The sequence below is a fragment of the Chlorocebus sabaeus genome, chromosome X (genome assembly GCF_047675955.1).
Source record: "Chlorocebus sabaeus isolate Y175 chromosome X, mChlSab1.0.hap1, whole genome shotgun sequence".
Classification (NCBI taxonomy): domain Eukaryota; kingdom Metazoa; phylum Chordata; class Mammalia; order Primates; family Cercopithecidae; genus Chlorocebus; species Chlorocebus sabaeus.
Window position 1 is genome coordinate 2,315,889 of NC_132933.1, and position 23,155 is coordinate 2,339,043.

The 23,155-nt window shown below is 55.6% G+C and overlaps 1 protein-coding gene across 5 annotated transcripts in view; it reads right to left on the minus strand.

Moving 5' to 3' along the window:
• Positions 1 to 518: 518 nt before the first annotated feature.
• The window catches only part of ATP2B3 (ATPase plasma membrane Ca2+ transporting 3), a 66,002-nt gene continuing 43,365 nt past the window's right edge, over positions 519 to 23,155 (minus strand). For 3 of the 5 annotated variants that reach the window (XM_073013341.1, XM_037988789.2, XM_073013340.1), the window contains 5 exons: positions 22,447 to 22,658; positions 21,096 to 21,203; positions 18,440 to 18,622; positions 13,905 to 13,991; positions 519 to 3,494 (listed from right to left, as the gene is read on the minus strand). In XM_073013341.1, the coding sequence (XP_072869442.1) occupies positions 3,174 to 3,494; positions 13,905 to 13,991; positions 18,440 to 18,622; positions 21,096 to 21,203; positions 22,447 to 22,658 (911 nt within the window). In that variant the 3' untranslated portion in view covers positions 519 to 3,173. Of the gene's footprint in view, positions 3,495 to 13,837; positions 13,992 to 18,439; positions 18,623 to 21,095; positions 21,204 to 22,446; positions 22,659 to 23,155 lie in introns of all 5 variants that reach the window. The other 2 variants (XM_007993060.3, XM_007993059.3) reach the window with 1 other exon arrangement.

The following is a 23,155-nucleotide window of genomic DNA, read 5'->3' on the forward strand; positions in this document are numbered from 1 at the left end:
GACAGTGGAAGGGTGGGTGCCAGGGGCTGGGGGGTGGGGAGTTGGGGTTGAACGGGCCAGAGCTTCAGTTTGGGAAGATGAACGAGTTCTGCGGCTGGATGGCGGTGATGGCTGCACAGCACCGTGAACGTGCTTGTGATCTGTGTTTACCACAATAAAAGAAGTGAGGAGTGGGCATGTGTGTCAGGGAGCCTCAAATTCCTGGGCCCGAGGGATCCTCCCGCCTCGGCTTCCCAAAGCGCTGGGATTACAGGCCTGAGCCACTGGGCCATGTACTACAGGCCCTTTCAAGTCAAGGCAGCCATGGCTCCTGCAGCAGCTGGAGCTCCTCCCCACGGGGCCTGACATCCCAGCATTAGTTCCTCTTCTGCTTACACATCCGGCCAGGCTGCTGCACACCCAGGGGAAACCCCCTCCTGCCCGTGGCTTCTCCAGCTCTGTTAAAGCGGCATGAAGGCACCTTTGTTTTGTTCCGCACGTTCATTCACCAAATAATAAATCACACACGTTACCCAGACCAGGATGTAAGGAGCCTTTCATTTTTTTTATACACAGAAATTTTGGTCTATTCTTTAAGTTAGGAAATTCAACTACAGACTTTAAATTATTATGCATCTGTGATCTTTCTCATTAAGTTTTTTTTGTTCATCTTTGTAACAGGCAGATAAAAATGTAAAACATATTTATGAACTGAACACAATTGACCAAGCCATTCCAGGTAATATAATGCTTTATAAAGAGGGACTTCCCAGTGAGACAGGGCCCCCGGCCTGAAGACTGCAAAAACAAGAGCAAAACATTCCAGGTCACGGTGCCCCGTTTCTGAACTCCACACCACAGCACGAAGGTGACCTAGGGACTAAACGATCGACATTTACATGAGGCAACTTTATACAGCAGCAGTGAGGGTTTGCTTTGAATATCTATTGGCCATTGGTCCTATCGGTGTGTCTACGACAGAGTGAGAAGAAGCCGGTGATTGCAGCAGCACGCAGCTCATCTTCCGCAATGTCAATGTCTCAAATTTGATTCCTCGTTGAAGAACACAAAGACCCTCAACAAATGGAGTTGCCCTTTTTCTTATCGTCTAAACAAGGACATCAGGGAACAGTTTACAAATGGGTAACATTCTCAATGTGCCCTTTAGAAAAAAGGGATGGCTTTGAGTTATCTGCAGCTGGCATTTTAAAGTGGGATTTTCTTTTCTAGCCAAAATTCTTTTGCCCGAGATTTGACTACTCCTGCTGAGGGGTGACATGGCATTAATGGTAATAGTGGGGATGGTGCCTGCTCCTGTTTGGTTTGTGTGGATGCCAGTGGAGGTGTGACAAGCCTCCCGAGGGTGCCAGTCCACATTGGTGGCTTCCATTCTGATCCTCTGTCCCTCAGGTCCCAACTGTCTCCCAGCGACTGAGCCCCAGGCCCAACCACCTCCCTGCAAAACGTGACACCTGCAAGTGCAGAAGGCAAGGGTCCCCCATGGCATCACTGTGTGGACCTAGGGGCTTCCTCAGGAGGGTGGCAAAAGTCAGGCCCCTCTTTATCCCCTCTGCTCATTTGGGGGAAACTGAGGCTTGGCCACCAGGTGCCCACACTGCCAGGACAGGCTCCCCTCAGTACCTGGTGCTCAGCCACAAATCCATGCCTTCATGGCTTAAGCTTGGCCTCTGGACACAAAGACTAGGGTGGGAAGAGTGCTTTGGTGATGGCATCTCTGCTGTCACAGCAGACATTGAGGTGGTCTACTGAGGACTCCTCGGCATTTGCCAAAGCAAACAGTGGGAGTCCATCCAGGTGCTGAGGGGACAGGGTCTGAACTGTGGCTGCCTCCCTGCTGTCATTCTCCCACCGCCAGCTCCTCTGGGCTTCTGACGCTCCCTCTCCCTCCATTGGCTTCTTTAGAACTCTTGGCCCTGCCCCCGCCCCCTCGGACCTGTGCTCAGCTGGGGCTGCTCCCTGGACTCTGGGCAGGACCCACAACTCCAAGAGTGCTTCATGCTCTTGAAGTTGGGGGCGTGGCCAGGATGAAGGATGTGGAATTGCAGCAGAAACCAAAGAAAGCTGAAAACGAAACTCCCGTTTCACTAACTGGAGGACTCCTTCTCATCAATATTTTGTTTTTTTCCTTTTAGATGAAAATTTCAATTGAAAGGGTTTTCTCCTCTCTGGCAGGGGTCTCAGTGCAAATGCTCCAATTATACCTGCTCCAGACCTGGAGCTTCCCCTCTCCGCCTTCTTAGGAATCTCAATAGGACTAGGCAGAGGGCAGGAACGAAGGGTGGGGGCAGGGAGATGAGGGACAAAAATGGATTGACCAGAAAGATATTCTTGCAGTCTAGTTCCCTGAAAACAAAACAAAACAAAACAAAACAAAACAAAACAAAAAACAACAGCAAAAAAAAACCTTGCTACATTCAATAATGAAATTTCCAAATGAAAATGCCTGATAAGAGGAATGCAAATATCATGCCAGGAAATAGTTCCTTATTGAAATATGCATCTGGCCATATATATGTGCATGTGTACAGATCCACACACATATATGTGCACACATGCACACACATGCACACTGCAGATGTGCCTAGTTTTTGCTGGGGGCGGATTGCTTTGTGGCTGCAGGGCCGCTTGCAGGTGGCTCCCTCAGGTGGCACCCTTCACAGCCCTGCAGAGCACTCACCTTTTTTTTTTTTTTTTTGCATGAATATGCTGACCTGATTGCTCCTTCGTGGGTGCAACAAAAGCTCCCAATAAACCCAAAGCAGCCCCCTGCCTACCGCACAGCCCAAAAGCAAACACGCGGTAAAACTGTAGTTCGTTAAAAAAGAAGCATCAATAGAAAAAAAGGTGGGGAACTCAGCTCTTCACACTTTCTACTTCTCCTTCCTCCTTTGGACAAAGAACCTTCTCCTCCCGCTTTTGTCCTCCTCTTCCTCCTTTTCCTCCTCCCCGTCCTCGTCTTCCTCGGTCCGGATGAGGAGCCGGTGGCAGGCTGCACCCTTGTTGAATGGATTTGGCTTCTTGCAAATGCCCTGCCAGAAAGGTCTTCAGCCACCTTAGTTGTTCCCCCGTTTTGCAGGTGTGCAGGTCCCTATATGTGTGTGTGCGTGCATGTGTGCATGTGACTTCGTGTGAGTCCGAGTGTGCGTGTGCGCATGTGCTGAGACAAGTTCTTGTTAGAGGGATGTCTCCACGCTGTGGAGCGGGCTCCCGGGACTGGAGGAAAACACTGAAGAGGTAGCTGACTTGGTGACATGCGTGGTCAGGTAGATGCCGCTGTCTATGGCGTTGTTGTTCTGGTTGGGGGACGGGGGCTGGGGGGCCCGGAGGCGCTCCTCGTTCTCGTCCACGTCCGTGTCGTCGATGAGCGGGATGTTGTGGGTGTAGTCATTGATCAGAAACTCGGGCGTGGCCATGAAGTTGTGAATGGAGGTCTTGGATTCTGGTTTCTCCAGGCCTTCATAGAGTGAGCTACGGAACGCTTTCACCACCCGGATCTGGAGTGGGAGATGGAGGGACAGGGCCCGACGTGGGAGCAGGGAGGGAGAAAAGGAAGGGAAAGGAAAGGAAAGGTGGAAGGAAGGTAGGAAAGAAGGAAGGAGACAGTCAGTGGCCAGCTGGTGCTGGTAAGTTCCACCCACATCAATGGCTGGGGGTCATGGCATGAGAAATGTCCACCCATTTGTTGGAGGGCTGCTACGGAATGGGGTGGCTCTGCCTGCCTTTGGAAAGGGTTTTCAGGTGTGGGCCTTGGTCTTGTCAACCGATCTGCATGCAGGAAAAGATGGCAGTGTCTTTCTCTAGGCTGAGCTGGGCAGGTATTCTGGAACTCGAGAGTGCTGCACTAGGCTCGTGGCTGCGACCTCCCAATTCCCTGTCCCGGGGGGACGACTGGCTTCGGTGACCTCCGGGGTCTCTGCCCAATCTGAATTCCAATTTGGTAGAAAAGAAAGACGATTTGAAAAGGAGAGAATGCTGGTGAGTGGGCTCTCTTCTCGATCTTACCAGAAAGTTGGAAGTACCTGCTGGTATAAGCAAGTTCCCAGCCTATGGGCACTGCCGGTCTTTCTCGCGTGGGTCTCCCTCCATCCCCCAGCTCCCATGGCTGGAGCCGGGACCTGCCATGCTAACTGTGCTATCCACTTCTGCATCTTCGTCTTATTTGATCCCTCAGGGCACCCAACACAGATGATCATCCCTCTTTCTGGAAACTTCTCATGGCTTCCTGACATTGCCCCTGCCTGGCCCTCTTCCACCTCACCAGCTGCTCTGGCCCCGTCTCCTCCATTGCCCTCTCTTCTGTCCCTGCGTGCCCCAGAGCTCTGGCTTGGCTCTGTCCCTCCTCCTCTCTGTCCATATCTCTCCACCCTGGCCACAGTGCTGGGGCCCATCTGGCTATAACCAGGAACTGTGGCCCAGGCCTGTACTCAGAGCTCCAGGCCAGAGATCCCAGCAGTCCCCAGCTGGAGGTATTTGAGACGAAAATGGCCACACTCTTGATTTGCACCCACTAAAGCCTGTCTCTGCTCAGATGCCCCTGTGGCCTCCTCATAGCCCCCGAGTCCGACTGGGTCTGGTTCAATCTGGTGCCCCTGCTCCTCTGGCCTCACTCCCCCGTCCTCTCTCCCGTCTCCTCCTCCATCTTCCAGTCAGACATTCCGAAACTTGCGTCTCCACCGCCCCCCCGGGCTTCGCTCTGTGTTGTTCCCTGGCGGTCCCTCCCCACAGGAGTTAGCAGACCTCAGATCAGCAGAACTCCCTGCAGGAAAGAGTTCCCGCTGTGCCCCAGACTCCCCCAGCACAGTGGCCCTCTGCCCCCAACTGAGCTCATGGCACCTCTGAAGCCCTCTGACCCTCCAGCAGGGCACTGCTCCAAGAATGAGCTCTTCCCTCCTCTGGCTTCTCCACCTTGCCTCACACACTCAAGTCCTTGCTGCCTCTCTTTGCTCCCTGGTCCCTCAGCCTGGGCTCCTTCCTGCTTCTAGAAGCCAGGAGTTGATGGGGAGACTTCTGCCTGGCCTCGCACAGGCCAGCGTCAGCACAGCCACCAGTGGTAGCTGGCTCACCTTGTACTGCCGTCCCTATAGGGGGAAGCAGACAGAGCGCTGAGCTTCCAGGCAGACCCTGGGGTTCATCCAACACCTGTCCACCCCTCCCTATGTGAGCAGGTGGACACATTAGGAGTTCTGAAGCATTTCCGGGGCCAAGGTTCTATTTAGGATTTGGTTTTCTGGATTTAGACAAGGTGTCAGGGCTTACTCAAGGGCTAACCCCAGCTCTCTGCTAGTTTTGGTTAATAAAGTTTTACTGGTTTAAGGGCACAGTTGTGTCACGGCAGCAGGGACCAGGCCTGGAAAGCTAAAAATATTTCCTCTCTGGCTCTGTATAGGAAAAGTTAGCCGCCCCCTAGTTTAGACAATGAATCACCTTTTTTCAGTGACTTTCTTTCAGCCTTGCAGGGGCTCAGCTAGGCAAAGCACAGTGCTCCTGAACAGTTGAAATGATGCCAACCTCATCACCTCTCCAGTGCAAAAAGTGAGCCAGGGCCAGGTTTGGTGGTCCACGGCTGTAATTCCAGCACTTTGGGAGGCTGAGGTGGGCTGATCGCTTGAGACCAGGTGTTCGAGACCAACCTGGGCAACAGAGTGATACTCCCTGTTCCTATTTAAAATAATAATAATAATAAAAGTGAGCCAAAAAGCTCCACATTGGAATTTTCTAGCACCCTATCTGAAATCTGGTTAGGATTTTCTCTGGATTCGGGAAAGTCACAACTGCCAGACGGCAGATGGTCAGCTATTCTCACTCAGGCCTTTATCTCCAGACTGGTTTCTGAATTAGGGGTAACACAGAAATTGAGAATAATTTGACATTTTTAATGAAAAGAAACAGAATTCACCTTTCGTAGCCAATGCAGATATTGCCTCATTATTTAGGCCTTTTCTGGTACAGGATTGTGGTATGGAAGCTGCCTGGGACATCGCCTACTCCAGCTGTTGCCCATGCCCATCAAGTCACAAAAAGGACACAACGCTGCAGGCCTTGACCCCAGGGCTGTGTGGGGTGAGATTGCTGGCATTACACCAGGTGACCTTGGCCACACCCTTCTCCTTACTGAGCTGGTGGCCTCATTCAGACCTGGGGTGTGTGATCAGGCCAGGCCCCTGCTCAAACCTATGCACAGGTCTCACAGCACCTGGCTCAACTCCAAAGACCTCCACAAAGGGCAGCCAGGCCACGGAACCAGTCCTTCCTTCCAGGCTGGGCTTCTGCTGCTACTGCTACTCCAGTCCCACCAGCTGCTCCAGCGTGCCCCTCCCGGATGGCATCTGCCTTGTCTGTGGCTTAACACCAGAGCCTGGCCCAGAGCAGCTGCTCAACAGACACTTGGGGAATGCACAAGTGACTGAGTGAACCACTGCAGGATGGAAGGGCTGCCCCTCAACATTCTGCTGTTCGGGGGTGCTAAGCTTGGCTGGAGTCCTGGTGAGTCTGTTACAGCTGACAGTGAGTCAGCTTTCTCCAGGCTCTATTTTCCCTGCATTCTAATCCTGGGCCGTTAAACAATGTTTTGGTGTTGGTCTTAGGGTAGGGTGTTTTCAGCCCACCCAACACTGAAGGATGCAGTCAATTCCCGGGAGATTGATTCAATGGAAAGCAGCAAACATTTCTAAGAGAGGCCCATCCCAGAGGGCTGCACTCCTACCTGGGTGCTCGAGGATGCCCTCCTTCCACCAGCCTGGGTTCACTCTGTCCTCATCTCAGGCTCCTGCACCACCTCCTGCTCTACTCCCAACCCAGGACGCGCCCCCCTCTACTACTCCCAAAGGAATCTCATGGCCCCCAAGGCTGTCAATGCTGTTTATAGACCATCAGGTCACCGTAAATACTGCAGATACCAGCTGCACCACGTCCACCTTTTCCTGGACTTCCAGACTTCTGCCCTGGCTGCCTCCCAGGTGTCCCCCCTTCGACGCCTAAAGGACCTCTCAAATTGCAGGAGGCCCAAGGAGGACTCTTATCAGTGCTCCAGCTGAACTCTGCCCACCAGCAGCCTTCCCAGTGCAGGGCTCTGGCCAAACCTCAGAGGCGCTTTGACGCCCTGACCCTATGCACCAGATATCCGCGTGTCCTGTGGGCCCTACCCTAACTCAAAAGCATCTTCCACATCTGAGCCTTACCCCACCTCCATTGCTGCTGCTATGTCCTGCCTGGGGTCCTGGGGTCCCCTTGGGACCGCAACCCCCACCAGCAAAGCCCTCTATCCTTCCTGTCCCTTCTCCAGGTGGAGTTTCTGAGCTTTCTCTGGCTGCCGAGTCAGACTCTTGGTCCCCCATCTGGCTCCAAACCTTCCAGTAGGCAATGGAACTGGCCCGCGTCCTGACTGTGTGGAAATTCATTGAACTGTACCCCAAAAAGCCCGTTTCACTGTAGGACAATTTAAAAAGAAAGGAAAAGAAAGCATTCTTCAGGGAGAGATGCCCCTAGGAGGGTCAGGTTGGGCTGGGGGTTCCCCATCTCATCCAGGGGAGGCGAGGTGGCTCCCCACTATGTGTGCCCACCTCCTTGTGTCCTCCTGCTGTCTCCCTCTGCCACACTTCTCTGTTCCCCATCATGGCTGATGACCCTGAGAGGCCACAGTCCTTTACTCCTCATAGTCCCCCAGCGATGTCTGACACTGCTCCAGCCCCTCCTCCTCTTCCATCCCTGACACCCGAGGGCCTTTACTCTGGGTCTAGGTCCTCTCTTCTGGCCCTCGGCCTTCCATTCCATCTGCCGGCTAACAGCCTCTCGGCTCCGGCTCCAGACTTAGGCGTCTAAGCTGGGTCTCAAACTTAGCAGGCCCAACCCCCTGGCCCCAGCCCCGTGGCTCCCTTCAAACGCCATCCAGAACCTGCCCTTCGTCCCCACCCCTCCATGCCCTTAGCATGGCAGCCCAAAAACCAGAGTGTGTCTTGGTCTCCCCGGCTACAAGCCCTCCACTGACTGTGGCCCTCAGAGCCTGCCCAGGTCTCTCTCACTCTGCCCTCTTTTACCCCTCAGCCTCCAGCACATCCGACCTGGGGGCCTTTGCTCTGGCCACACCCCACACCGGGAAGGCTCCCCTCACTCTTGTCTCCCCCAGCAGCATGGTGCCCACTTCTGCTCCTTCCTTCAAGTGCCCCCTCCATCCGCCTTTCACTGGAAGGTATCTCCCTGGGGCAGGGGTCTGTCTGTCTGGCTCACTGCACCCAGCAGGGGCTCAGTGGACGAGGCTGAATGTCTGGGGCCCACACGGCCTGGCATCAGTCTCCTGTGCTGGCTTCGGCCATCACCATGGCTCTTTGCCCACTTTGCGATGCCCAGCTGGCTGGAGCTGTTTCTGAACGCCCCACGCAGGGGCTCCCCGGAGCCATGACCCCTGCCCTTTCTCTTTCCTCTGAACTTAGCTCAAGTGCGCATCCTTAGAGAGGCCGCCCCCCTGGCAGCTTGTTACCAGCTGCCCAGAGGAGACACGCTGGGTGCTGTGGGCTTGGCCTGGGCTCCTGACCTGCGTGGATGAGCAGTTCTGAGCCTTACACAGGGCCGGTGACTCTGCAGACTGACAAGGCCCATCCCTGGCCACACTGAGCCAAAGCAGAAGGGGTGCAGGTATGGAGTGCCATGTGAGATGCCACTGCCAGCCAGCTGGAGTGGAGGTGCCCGCCATGTGCATGGGGACATGGGGAGACATGCCCCTGCTTAGCCTTCAAGTGCTGGAGTTTGCAGTGCAGGGCTGGGGAGGAGGATGAGGGTGGAGAAGGGCTGCAGAAGCAGGGAGACAAGCGAAGGACCAAGAAGAGTAGAAAAAGGAAAGGAAAAGAGAACAATCAAAGCAAAGGCTCCTGACCTGCAGTGACAACGGAAACGACAGAAGCTGTGCCTGATACCTTCTCACTCTTCCTTCTAATTCCTCAAGCAGAAACAAGCCCTATCCTGCTGCCTCTGTGCTGGGCACCAGCTGGCCTGGGGGGCTCCGTGCTCTCTGCTCAGTCTCAGTCACTACGGTTCACAGAGCTCCGATGCTTCTGGTCGATTTCCTCCCTGCCTATCCACTGCTCAGCACCAACCACCAGTCCAGAACCTTCCATTGGAGGCGGGAACCTGTCAGCTCCCCAGGCATCTGAGCTTTGAATTTAGAGCAGATTCTGAACACAGCAGCCAGGGAGACCCATGGGGAACTTCTCGCCAAGAACTTTAGGGTTTCCAGGCCCAAAACAACCCCGCTTTCAAAGCGACAAAGGTGTCCTCAAGAGCCTGTGGCAATATGAACCATCAGTCAACTCAGGCAATGAGAAGCCAAGCTCAGATAGCCTGAACACTGAGGAGAAGATGACTTCGGTCTCACTTCCCTGTGTGGGGGAAGAGCAAGGGGAAGGCCCCTTTCTCCCTCGCGGGGATGTGACATGCTTGAATTAGGAAAAAGGAAAATGCAAACTCCACAGCTGGCTCTTTCCCCAAGGAATCGAACCAAAGAACGGAAATGACAGACATGGTTCTGTGTGTGTTGGCAAGCCAGAACTGCTTGCAGCTGGCAAGTTTCATGAAAATTGCCTCCCACCTTGTGTACACACTCATGCCCAGGACCGTGTGAGCCTAGGCCTGTGCTCCTGACATCAGCACTGAGCTGCTAAACTGACCTGGGCGCGGCGAGTCCCAGGCCTGTTGGGTGCTCGGACTAAAGAGGACCCAGGAGGAAGGCCCAGCTGAGCCCTTGCCTCCGTACTGGCTGAATCCAGGTGTGGGACCTCCAATTAGACTTGGGAGGTCTCTGGCCCTGGCTCCCAGCTTGGGAGTCCACACTCGGAGTGCCTGATGGGGAGGGCCTTGGACCAGGGGTTCTGGGCTGCCCTAGGCTGCGTTCTGGTGTCTACTTTAGGAATTACCTGGAAGGGCATTCCCCTGTGGTAGGGCCCAGGGTTCCAGGAAAGCCTAGGGCAGGGCAGGGCTCTTGGGGGAGGGCTGCTACTGCTTCCGGCATGGAGGCAGGGTGCAGACTGTCAAAGATCTGAGAAAAAATTGCCAATACACCGTTCCCAGAAACCAGGTAGGGAGGCTTGGCTCAAAGCACATGACCTTTCTGAGAATGCAAACTCCAGAAAACAAGACTCCTTCCACCATGGGGCTGTGAGTGTGGTGGGCATGTCGCCCTGGGCCCTGGAAAGGAGCGTCCAGGGAAAGCCTGGGACTCATGTGGCCCGGTTCGGCCCCTTTGGCCAAACGGTTTTCATGTTGCCAAAGTCAATAAAACCAAGCAACTGCTGTGATCTGTTTCCAGCTAATGATTAACTAGAACTAAATGGCCCTGAGGGACCCCCGGTGGCCACAGGGGACCAGACTCATGGCCTGCTGCCCAACCTCTGCCCTTTGCTGGGCCAGGTCAGGTGGCATCTCAGGAACGACTCCAATAGTAAACATCTCACACAGGCCTGGTGTTGGCGCTGCCGGAAGGATAGACTTTGGATGCGTGGCTGGGGTGTGTCTGTGTGTTCCAGTGGAAAACAGACATAAAAGTCCTCTCGAGTGGCTTTGGGGGGACTTTCCAAATGATCGCGCACCCTCCTGTCCCTCCTAGGGGCAGACACGTAGCCCCCTGGGCCTGCTACCCTTGGTAGACCTGAGTAACTGAACCAGCTATCCCTGGCCAGCTCTCCAGAATATGGATACCCAATAGAGATAGTGATACTGTGGCCTCGGTGTGTGGGTGTGTAGTTGAGGCATGGTGCGGGGTAGTCACCAGACTGGGCAGGGGAGGGGCAGTGGAGGCTGCCTGGAGCTGGGGATCAGAAGTTGTGGCCGGTACAGTCTGACAATGCATGCAGAGGAGGGACGGGGCCTGTGTTGGGACTCCTGAGTCCAGAAGCAGCAAAGGCATGGGAGGTTAGACAGGGTGGGGAGGGCTCAAGTGTGTGAGCACTGAGCCCCAGCGATCCCGAATCTCTAGACCCCTCCTAGTCACCCCCTTGCTACTTCCTGCATTGGCCCCAGGGGCACAGGATGAGGGGATGTCATGGTACCAACCCCTGGCCCTTCTCCCTGGAGGGCCTGAGGTCCTCATTGGTAAAGGCTTGGGACGAAGGCAGCTCCAGTGCTCAGAAAAGCCCCAGACTCCTGGTGGGCTGAAAGGCAGCCTGGCTCAGAGCAGGCAAAGAGGATGGGAAACTGTGGGTTTGCCTTAGGAAACCATGTGACTTGACGCCCCTGCAGGCCTAGTTGGGGCAGCCCTCTTGTCTAGGGGAGCTCCGTCGCAGCTTTCGGAGCATCTCTCATCCACCAGAAAGTTCCAAGTAGAGGGTGGGCACTGGTGCTAGTCCCCGCTCTGCCAGGCCTGGCTGCTTATGGGACCCAGGGCAGGTCCTGGCCCTTGGGGACAACCTCCTTCCCCTGATCTCTAGGATGAGGGTGCTGGGCTTGGTGATTGCTTGGGGTCCTTGAAGCGTGGAGTGGGGGTTGGGTTCTGAGTTCTAAACCAATCTGCTGCACTGTGATGATGGCAGGAGGTGGTTCTGGTGGGTGGCTTCCAGAAGTGGGCACGTCCTTGGTGTTGCCAGGTCCCCAGCCAGCATCTTCCTCCACGGCAGAGTCCTTTCTGGGATGCTGATGTTCAGCTGGGATGGGCCTCTTCAGAGGGCCCTGCCACCCACCTTCTGCTGGAGCACATAGTGTGCAAGGGACAGCTGCTCTCCTTCTGGCTATCCGCCACTTAGGGCCCCCATGGAATAGCTCGTGAACAGCAGGAGGGGTGGCGTCTCTCCCACTCTACTTACCCGGCACTGCCAGGCTCCGGAGGTGGGGAGGAGGGGGACAGATGGCCACGGAATGAAGGCAGGAGAGAAGTGCTAGGAGCCAAGGAAGAGAGGAGCAAGAGGCCGCCCCAGGGAGGAAGTGGGAGGAATCCAGAGGGAGAAGAGACAGCAGGCCCCACTGAGGCTGGGCTGGACCTGGAGAGGGACAAGGAGCTGGTCCTGGGGTGGGATGAGGCCAGAGCTGTGGAGAAGGCTCGAGGAACGCATGGAGCGGGGCCGTGGTGGCTGCCTTCCCCTTAACTCAACAAATGGGCAGATGGACAGACAGACAGGAAGCACAGAGAGAGATGGCAAAGAGACATATGGAGGAAGTCAAGGGGGAGGGAGGCTGAGGCACAGCCATGCCCCTTGTTGCCCCTCAGCTCCCAGGAAGGAAGGTGCTGGGAGGCCACGAACCATTTTTGGCCTTAACTGACTTAGCAAAGCCTCCTGTCGGCCTCTCTGGGTGGAGTGACGGCGAGGCCCCTCTGGGCCCACGTCTAGGGCACTGGAGGCGCTGGCTGCTTTTCAGCCCAACCGCCACAGTGTTGGCCAATATTTGTGACCAGGGTAGGTGGCACCATGATGAGTGTGGAGCAAGCTGGAGGTGTGCGTGGCCTGTGGTTTGGAGAAGTGTGTGAGTGTGTGTGTGTGTGTGTGTGTGAGCACACGTGCTCTGTTCCCAAGGGGGACAGGATGGCCCTCCTCCCTTCCTTAAAGGACAGAGTGGCCCAAAACGACAGCTTATTCAAGAGGAGGGGTGACCCCCACCAGGGACCTCTCACCAGTTCCTAAAAAAAAAAAAAGACAGGAAAAGAAAAGAAATCAAGCTGGAAGAGTCTGTGATGGAAAAAGGCGTGGTTAAGGACTCCCATCTGCAGGGGAGTGGCGTGTTCATGTTGGCAGAGGGGAGCGCTTCGGGGGCTTGCTAGAAGGAAAGGAAAGAGGTAGCACAGAACCATCCTGACAAGGGCTCTGGGCCCACGCGTGAAGGTTTACTATTTGGTGTATAAACTCTCTTGAGTTTGTTGGAGAAAGCAGGCTGCCTGGCTGGAGCCACTGGGTTCCCTGCAGTCTCTCCCATCGGGGTGGTGGGGTCAGCAATAGAGTGGCTTTCCCTTTGTCTTTGTAAAAAGATGTGAGCAATTATGGAAGTTTCTACCTCCTTAGGATAGCCCCTGGGTTCTCTTTAAACTGTGACCAACGTGGTGGGAACTTTTTGTGGCAACGTCTTGAAAAGTGGTTTCTCTCAGCTTCTCAGAGGAAGGAGGGGAGAGAGTGTGGGTTAAGGATCAGGTTAAGGCCTGATCCTGAGGCTCATTTGGAAAGAGTGAAGGCGCTTCAGGAACACCTGGCCACATACCCGGCCACTGAGCGCCAGTTCTGGGGACACCTCTAACACCCAGTGGCTTGGGGCAAGGCCTACAGGGCAGGCGCCACCTGTGCAGTAGTGACTGGCCAGCACTGAGCCCACCTGGGGACAGGCGACAGCAGCATCCTTAGGAAACCACTTTAAGGAGGATGCTGGAAGCGCCGCTCCAGTTCCTGGGTACACGGGCCGGATTCTTCTGCGGCAAACAGTGTGGGAAAGGCACCCACCACCCCTCCAGCCCCGGAAAGGCGGCCCTGAGCCCGCGTGCTGCCCTGACGCTGCACCACTAAACACTGAGCAAGGCCCCAGCCTGACACCAGACACCCCCAGAAGTGGCCCAAGTTCATGAAGAACCATCGGCAAAGGCAGACAAGTTCAAGAAAAGAGAACCAATGGCACAAGGAGCACTAAACATAAACCCAAAAACCAAACAAAGCAAAGAACGGGAGGTCCAGAAGTGCCATGGGTTGAATACGTTTCATAAAAGAATATGGCTTTCGAGAGACACCGTCTGGGCGGGAAGGACTGGACAGGGCAGTAAAGAAAGAACAGAAAAGCCACGGTGAGCGGAGTGCAAGACTGGAAAAGAGAGAAGGCCGAGCTGGGGAGGCTTATTCTTCCCCAGAGATGCCATTTATGAGAGAAAAGGGAAGTCAAGACTCACTCCCAGCAGCACTGGTGGGATTGGCAGCAGAGAGAATTGCGTGAGTAGGGGTAGAAAGATTGGTTACGTCATGAAGCTGGCTGAGGACCGAAGACCGCCGGCGCACAGCACCCTGAACTGAACCGCTTCTCTTGAAGGTACTCACTACCTCCATCTGTGGGAGAGAAAATGAGATAAAGTTTGGCTTGCACTGTTGTCCAGGCTATCGCGGAGGGGAGGGCTGGGCAAGGATAGGGGCCACCACTGGGCACATAGGGTGACAGCAAAGCCTCACCAGGTCACCCTGCTCACTGGGAGCCAGCAATGTTTGGACAGGGCCCTGACTGATGCCAGCCTCTGTGCCACCCACCAAGAGAGGGTTTGCTGAGCAGATGGTTAGTGGTCATGAGATTGGGAAGGGAAGGGGGTCACAAGTCAGGGCACGCTGCAAACATGTCAGAAATGCCCCTTGCAAGCCACTTGTCAGGAAGTACTTCATAGTTCCCAACACACCTGAGGGACATGACAGGCCCCTATTAGAACCCGCCCTGCTTCCTCTAAGCCCGGAGGACTTGTGCCCCATGCTGTGTCTGCCTGCCCATCTCCGCCAGCTTCTGTGGCCCATCCAAGTGACTGGGTGGGGGGCGCCCCCTCGAAACCTCAGCAGAAGAATAGACCTAGCGGAGGAGGGGATTCTCCCACCGACTGGCAGCCATGGCTTTGCTTTGTCCCCACTCTTACAGCTTCCTACAAGTTGAAGGGGAAGCGAGGCTGGGGAAACTGAGGCCTGCAGGAGGGCCTTGACCCAGTGTCTTTGGATTTCCTGACCTGCCGTTGGCTGGCATGGGGACTCATGTCCATCTTGCTGGAGATGATGTGAAGAGCAAAGCCAGTGTGCGTATCTGGAGCCCAAAGCTACCTGCTCCAGCCCGAGCCCTGCAGTGCTATGTGGTGGCCACCAGGTTCACCTGGGTGTCTTGACACGGGCCAGGGCTTCGTGGAAGAAGGCAGCTTGAGTGTTCAGACTCCCCCTGCACCAGCCAAAATGAGGATGTACGCCAGTTCAACCCTTGACACGCTGTGGAAAGGACTCTTCCTTCTCAGCCTGCCCAGTCCCCTTCTGCCCAGCACATCCCACTCACTCGCTTGTCACAAGGGGTACCTCGTGGCACTGGCTGCGACCGTGAGGAACGCATATTGAGTATATCAGCACACAGAAGGAGGATGGTTGATGTGATGGCGTCGTGGTGGCTTGCAGGGGATCTCCTGTCTAGATTCAGGAGAGGACTCTTGCTGCGGCAAAAGTGATGAGGGGTAGGAAAGATGCCTTTCCTGCCTCGGATTTGCATTGGTCTGGCCTGGCTACAGACGGTGTCCCAGTGGGAGAGCCCCATCAGTGACAATACCACAGTCGCCACCACCCCATACCTGGAAGCCCAAGAGCTGAGCCAGGAGCAAGGCCCAGTCGCTAATGAAGCTTCTTTTTGGGTTATTATGGGATGCAAAAAAGACAGACCGAGTCATGAGCGCTTCAAAAAGCTACATGCTCTGGGTTTGAAGGACTCTTTTATTCTGGAATGACACCCTGTCCATCTGGTGCGTTGATATGTTAGTATGGAGCCATGGTGCGAGCAGGTTACAAAATCCCTTCACTTAGCAACAGAAAAGCATGTGCTGGCCTCCAAAATCTGGGGAGCGATTTTTGTGGTTCCCAAAACACAGAAACCTGGGGCCAGCTGCCTAGGAAATGTTTTTCTTGGCTTGGGGCATACGCACAACCTGACGGGCTTCTCCCAAGCTTTCCCTCCATTTTTCAAGCAGGTATTTCGAATCAAACAGAGCAGATGCTCTTACACAGCTGGCTAAAAGAACCGACTGGTTCAGCATTCCTGAGAAACATGGTGAGTTGGATGTGACAAAGTCAAAGCGAAAAACCATGGGAGTCAGGAACCCATGAAAGAGTCAGATCGGCTGTGCCGAGGGGAAGGAGTGCACCCTGTTTCCTCATAGGTAAAGCAGGGGACTCACCAGCCCGTGTCTCTGTGAGCACCGACAATTGAAACAGCCTGGAACTCTAAGACTCTAACCGATGGGACCCGCTTCTACTAGCCAGGCTGCAGTGGCCCCCACATACAGAGGACAGGAGACACACAGGTGGTCAGGGTACAACTGACACCACTGATGCTTCAGGTCAGGGCAGGGCTGTTGTCTCAGCAGCTGGAAAAGCTAACGTTGCCTTTGGCTGCAGCGGCAGGAGTGAAGTGGGCTGCCGAGGGGCAAGGTCCTGCTGTCCTCACCCCCAACCCCAGGCTTGGGCAGCTCTGGGCTCTGGGCTCTGTAGCACAACAGTCCATCTGGGGGCAGCTGGGGGGCTCATAGGCATGGTCTCGTAGAAGGCACAGTTGGGCCTCTAGCAGGGCACTGGGGCAGATGTGAGTGCTGCTTCTAACATTTGATGTGTTTAAGATTTAGCACAGAAATATATTGCAGGGATCGAGAAGAGACTATCTGTGCTGCACCCCTGGCCTGTCCAGGCATTGTGCTTGAGGCATTAGCCCCTGCACACGGGAGGGGAGACACAGGCCATCTGGCGACAAAGCCTGCTCCCCTTCCTCACCGGGGCTCTCTGTGTTCTGACCAGGCCAGGCCATAGGTAACAGCGTTCGGAGTCCAGACCTAAGACATCCTTCCCAGGCTACGCTGTGTTGGGTGCCTAGGATGCCAGCCTCATCTCCCAGTTCTCAGTTGGAGAGGCCCCTTGGACTCCTGGGGGGCTCTTTAAATGTGGAGTTCTTTGGTGCCCCTTGACCTAACCTTGCATGATCGTGGTCTCTGGGGACTCTGTAGCTCTGGAAAGTTTTGCAAGGAGCCCGTGTGAGTGAGAGGAGTCGGAGAGGGCTTCGTAAGCATGAGGGCCTCAGGGGATGCAGCAGGAGTTGGGGAGGTGCAGTGGCACAGGCAGGCAGAGGGCATGATTGGAAAGGCAGCCGGGGGTGCAAGGGTGCAGGAAGGTTAGGGTGACACCAAGAGACAGAGGCTTGAAGGTCATGGTCAGGAGCGTGGACTTCATCCTTAGGACAATGGAGAGAGGCTCCACCAGTCCCACTACAGAGGGCGGCGTTGGAGGGGCTGAACTGAGCCAAGGCAAGCAAAGGAGGCTGAGGCCCGGGGAGTGGGGCTGTCCTGAGGCTGGGTCCCTTGAGACTAGGCCCTTGAGACCACTGGGAGGGAATACAGGACCCAGGGCACCGAGAACAGCTTTGTGCAAATTGCATGGATGATTCCTTGGGACAAGCCCTTGGTGATGTGTGACAGACCCTGGGAAGGGGTGTGGCCTCAGTCCCCGCCTATTTCAGCTTAAGCTGGGGCTGGTGGCTTAGGCGGGCCCTGGCTCCGCAGCCAAGTGTGCAGTGGTGTCCTTACTCTGGCAGGACCTCAGGGAGGAGAATCAGTCGCTCCATGTCAGGGGCATTGCAACTGGGGATCCTGGACAGGGCCTGGAGGGGCAGGGAGTGATGGCTGTGACCTGAGAGACGGTGGCCCAGGCCTTGCAGAAGGAGGTGGAGTGTGAAGCATGCTGGGTGGCCCTCTGGAGGCTGCTGGGGGAGGGGCAGGCCATGAAGGAGAGGCTGCAGGGGCTGCAGTGGGAGAGGGGCCAGGACGCAGGTGGGGTCCCCATGGGCTCTTTTTTCCTCCTGGGCCAGGATTTTCAGCACTCAAGGGCCACAGCAGGGTGGGGCGAGGGCTGAGCAGGAGGTGGGGGTGCCAGGCGGGTGAGGACAGCAAGTCTCCAGGCAGTGCCCACAGCAGGCAGGAACGATGCAGGGATAGCCCGACCCCAGGAGCCGGAAGGGAGCCTTGTAGACCTAGGCGAGCGCCGTTTCTGGGGAGTGGTGGGCAGAGGCCAGGCTGTAGTGGGATCACAAGAGAGTTCCAGGGAGGGGTGTGGAGACACAGCGAGTCCGGAGCATTCTGGCAAAAATGTTGGCCGGGAGGAGATGGGAATAAGGGAGCAGGGTAGCTCTGGCAAGCGCCTGATACTGATGGCAGTGGTGGCTATCTGACTTCAGAGAGGATCACAGCTGACGCCCTTGGTCTTGGCCAGCCCTAACCCTTGGTGATTTGGATGAGCAGAAAGGACCAACTCGGTGGCCAGAGTTCACTTCCCAAATGAAGTCTCCCCATCGCATTTACAGTGTCATCCAGCGAACCTTGAGCTCACTGGTGGCTGTTTGAAATGGGCCTGTCTTCCCGAGAATGTCACTTGCCTATGACCTGGGGCCATTCCCGCCAAGTAAAGGGAGCCCCAGCAGTGATGAAGATAGTGCTGGCCTGTGCCTCTGAGAGAGCCATTAGTCACCCACACACACCTTTAGCTATGGGGGATGCCTGGGCTCTGAAGGAGGTGTCAGGGAGAGGCAACCTCAGTGCCATAGCCATCAGCAGACACACCCCGGAATGGCAAAGGGGACACTGGCAGCTATTTTTGTGACCTTGGCAGCAAGACCAGAGGGTTTCCCTGTGGGTGTTGGGTGTAGACGGCCAGCTCTCGGCTGCTGATGGCCAGCTTGCCTCTACCCTCTTGGGGTGGAAGTGCCAGGGCGACAGCGAGGCGGGGCTTACCTGCGTCTGAATCCGGTTCAGGCCCCGGAACCAGAGGATCTGGCCCCTGCGGAGCTCCCGCTCGGCGTGGTCAATCTCTTCCTCGCCTTCGGCCAGCTCCTCGTCGGTCATCTCGTCCTTCCCAGGCCCATGCCCAGCTTCCTTCAGGCACTTGAGCTGACTGGTGGGGATGGTGGCAATGACCTGGGAGAGCCACACGGAAGTGGCCGTGAGAGCCGGGCTGAGCAACATCTGCCCGGCATAAAGTCCCCCTCCAGAGGGAGATGCCGGCCTCCTTCCTCCAAAGGATGTCATTTTTTGTGTGTGTGACTAAGCAAAGGGAGTAAAGCTAGAGCAGCCCCCCGGGAACTGGCAGCCCCTGGAGAACCAGTGGAGTGTTCCCTCGGGGGGCTGAGATGCATTATCAGGAGTACGTGGAGCTCTGGGCCTGCCCCTCCTCCATGGAGTTCCATATAGCCAAAGGGCCCAGGGAGTGGCCCGAGTGGAGCGCTGTGCAGCAAGGGCTCCTGGGAGGGATCGCTAAGCCCCTGGAACATCCTGCCTGACAGCAGCATGGCTCACTGGGGCTGGGGGCTCGGGACCGTGCCCCATAGTCTACACTAACAGCTGGACCTCCAGAGGGCTGGAGACGGAGGTCAGCCATGTGACCACGGCATGGCTCTGCGAACCACCCCAAGAAAAGCTCTGGACACTGGGGCCCGGGTGAGCTGCCCTGGTTGACAATACTCCCTGCATGTCGCTCCACACCGTTGCTGGGAGACACAGGTGCTGTTTGCGCAACTCCCCTGGGAGAGGACAGCTGGAGCTCTGACCTAGTCTCTCCTGGAGAGGGCATCTCCTGGGGGAAGACCAGCCTAGAGAAGACCTGTGCATTGGGGGCTAGGGAGGGTGGGACGTGACAAGGAGGGTGACAGCTGGAAAGGGTGACCGGATAAGGAGCCTGGCAGGAGTGAAGAGAGGGCATGGCTTTGCGTATTGCAGGCCACTGGGAAGTTGGGGGAACAGTATAGAAGGATGTAGGGGAAGCCACAGAAAGGGATGATGGGCATCTGGAGTTCTAGAACAAGATGTCTCGTCTGTCTTGTGTGTCTATGCCAGTGTCTTTGTCGAATGTGGCCAGGAGGGGACTTGAGGACTGGTTCACAGAGATTCCCTTCTATTCATTTTTCACTTGAACATGTTTTATCTTTGTAACTGAACAAGGTTAAAAATGAAAAGGACAACCCAGTAGCCCTGAGAGGCCAAGCTACAGGCTGGTACCACGTTCCTGGCGGGGGGACCAGAAGACCAGTGGCCTGGGAGCTTGAAGAGCAAGAAGAGGGCCTGGCACCCCTCTGGGCTGTGGTTAGAGTCCAGGTTTTGGGAAGTGAAGGGACTCCATGGAGCAACCAGGTTCAAGCGTGATTGGGAGGTGAGGTGCAGTAGCAGAGGGAAAGAAGAATTCTGAGAATTCTGAACATGAAACAGAGGAACTGGGTGGGCTGTCCCCGAGGACACTAATGCTGGGGCAGATCACTTGAGGTCAGGAGTTCAAGACCAGCCTGGCCAACATGGCAAAACACATCTCTACAAAAAATACAAAAATTAGCCTGGTGTGGTGACATGTGCCTGTGGTCCCAGCTGCTTGGGAGGCTGAGGTAGGAGGATCACTTGAGCCTGGGAGTTCAAGGCTACAGTGAGCTGTGATCATACCACTGCACTCCACCCTGGGCAACAGAACAAGACCCTATATCAAAAAAAAAAAAAAAAAAAAAAAAAAGAAACAAAGCCAGAATGCTATGGACTGAACTATGCTCTCCAGTTCATGTGTTGAAGTCCTAGTGCCCAGCATGGCTGGATTTGGAGTAAGGAAGTGATCAAGGTTAAATGAGGTCACCAAGGTGGGGCCCTGATCCTACTGGATTAATGCTCCTAGGACAGGAGACACTAGAGACCTTGCTCCCTCTGTCTACCATGTGAGCACAGAGTGGGGAGGTGGCTGTCTGCAAGCCAGGAAGGAGCCCTCACCAAGGAACTGGCCCCGCTGGCTCCTTGGCCTCGGATGTCCAGCCTCTGGAACTTTGAGAAAGTAAGTGTCTGTTGTCTAAGCCTCCCAGTCTGTGGTATTTTGCTATGGCAGTCGGAGCGGATGAAGACAGAGATAAGCGGATCCTGAATACCCAGGCTGTTTCTTCCTGATCTAATTGTGGGGTCCTAGACACTTCCCGGTGTGCAGCTTCAGCTGCAGCCCACAGAACTCGATGTGGGGCTCTCTGTCCTTTCCATCAGGTCAAAATATTTCCTAATCTCTCTGGAGACTTGCCTTTCACCCCATGGATTATTGATCAGGGTGCCGTTTGATTGATTTATAATATGTGGGGATTTCCCAAACTACCTACCCATTTTGAAGGGGCAATTTTTGGCTCTTATCATAGAAAGGGGAGCTGTAGGCAGTTTTCCTGGGCCCTGTCATATCCCAGCCATGTTCCTTTGCATTATTTTGCTGGCACCTTCCCTTGTGGCCTGTCCCTGGGTCCTGATGTGTCACAGGCCTGAGCCCGCAGTGTGCTTCCTGGGGTGTGGACCCCAAGACTCTGAAGCAGGGTTAGGGCAAGTGGGCCCATCACAGAATCTGTCTGCAGGGCAGTCTGGAATGAGGGGCAGGGCTGTCACTCACCTGTCCCCAGACCAGCTCCCCAACACCAACAAACAGGCACCAGAGCCACTGTTCCGTGGATAGTGGGGAGCAGCTGAAGGGCTTCCCGCCGAACTGGACAATGACAATCTGCAAAGGGCAAGTGGGAGAAAGGCAGGTCCAGCTGCGGCTCCTGAGCCACCCTTGTTCTCCAGCCCCTTGAAGGCCCAGCCACCCTGGTCGGTTCGTCCAGGTGCACAGGCTGCTCCCTGCGAGAGAACCACAAGGCCGGGGGTGCCATGACAGAGCAGCACATGGCCTCCACCGCCCCTGGGTGCCAGGCACCTACTGACTCCAGCCTCGGAATCGGGCCCAGCTCCACTGACCATGCTCCTATTTTCAGCAAGACAGGCTGTGACACCCACACTGTGGGCACACTGGATATACCTCATTCTGGGGGACCCTAGAACCTGCTGGGGCCACCTTGCCTTGGCCTCCTGCCTCCTCAGGAGGCATCCAAATCCCAGAGGCGAGCTTTCCAAATGTAAACTGACCCTGTCCTCTGTTGGACTGTCATAGTCCGGGCCACTATCCCCTTGTGCTCATTACCCAAGACCAGGTACCAGACAGCCAGGGAGCACCCCTATGCCCTAGAACTGCTTCAATGATGCAACCTAGCCAGTCCTGAGCCTACCAGCCCTGCCTCACCCGCTCCTCCCCGAGGGAACCACAGCAAAGGCTCTTGTCCACAGCTCTCACACCCTGCCTCCTGCTTGGTACTCTCCCATGTGGGCCCCTATGGTGTGGCATGTGCTCTCCTCTTGGGACCTGTGAGTCATAAACTGTCTTTCAACAGCAACTGTCTCCTGACCTGTTGGACTTACTATAGCTCATTTTTTCTACAAATACACTATATTTTAGAACACTTAGCCCCTCCTAGACAGTGGGGCTGACCAGCCTGTCCACAGCACTGTGTTAAGCAGAGGTTAGTGTGTCAACATTGGGCACAGAGGGCATCTCCAAAAGAAACTTCTGGAGCTATGGCAGCCTCATGCCAAGGAATTAAGTGCTAGAAATGGGAACGGCAGACCTAGAGGGAGCCAGGGAGGACTCCTTTCAGCATCTGTGAGAAAACTTAGTTCTGATGAAGGCTCACGAAACCCTTCTGGAAGCCAGCGCGCTAACCCAGGGCAAGGCCAGCAATGTTTGGAAGATGAAGGCCCGCTCCGACATGCAGAGAGGACAGGGGGCTACAAGAAAGCCAGGTGGGGTGGGGCTCCTTCTGGGAGTGGAGGTGGGGAGGCCAGTACTAGGGGTGGACATGAGGCCTTGAAGCCCACCACCTCCACCTTTTGCAAGTGGCAGATGCCAAGAGTAGAGCCGCCCCTCCTACCTGAATCCCGAAAGTGCCCAAAACGATGGTGCAGAAGATGGGGTTGCTGAAGATGCCGTCGAACACGTTCCTCTCGCCATGGATCTTGCGGGCATTGATCTCGTTGAAGAGCTGCATCATGACGAAGGTGTTGAAGATGATGGTGTAGTGCTCTGAGGGTGGCGAGTGCAAGGGCGCGTTCCTCCCGCTGTCGATGTCAAAGAAGAGCTCCCCTGGAAAGCAACATTCCCCACTCAGGCAGTCACCTCAGTGCATGACTCAGGATTGAGACTGCCGTGTGTAGCTCCTGAGATGGGTCCCTTGTCTCAGGGGACGGCCACTTCCAGCTCACAGCCAAGGCCCAAGGCAGCCACACCTACCCCAGGCTCAACCAACCAGAGTCCTGAGACCCCACTGGGCCAGGGGCCAGACCCTGAGCCTGAGGGCAGGAAGGAAGAGGTTAAGAAGGGATGTTCTTAATGCTGGCTATCCTCAGATGCCCTCCTTCTCTTCCTCTCGCTTGCAAGCCCCCCTCCCTCACAGCTTCCAGCGCGACACCCCAGTCACTCCGCAGGAGCAATCTTCACAGGGTAAATGTGGGCTGTTCTGTTCCTAGGGTTACCGTGGCCACTCTGGGGCTGGGTAGAGGCTGCCTACTCTACACAGCCGTCGGCAGGATGTTAAGACATGAACTGTTTCTCAGCTGCTCAGGGGCCTGGGAGGAGAGGCT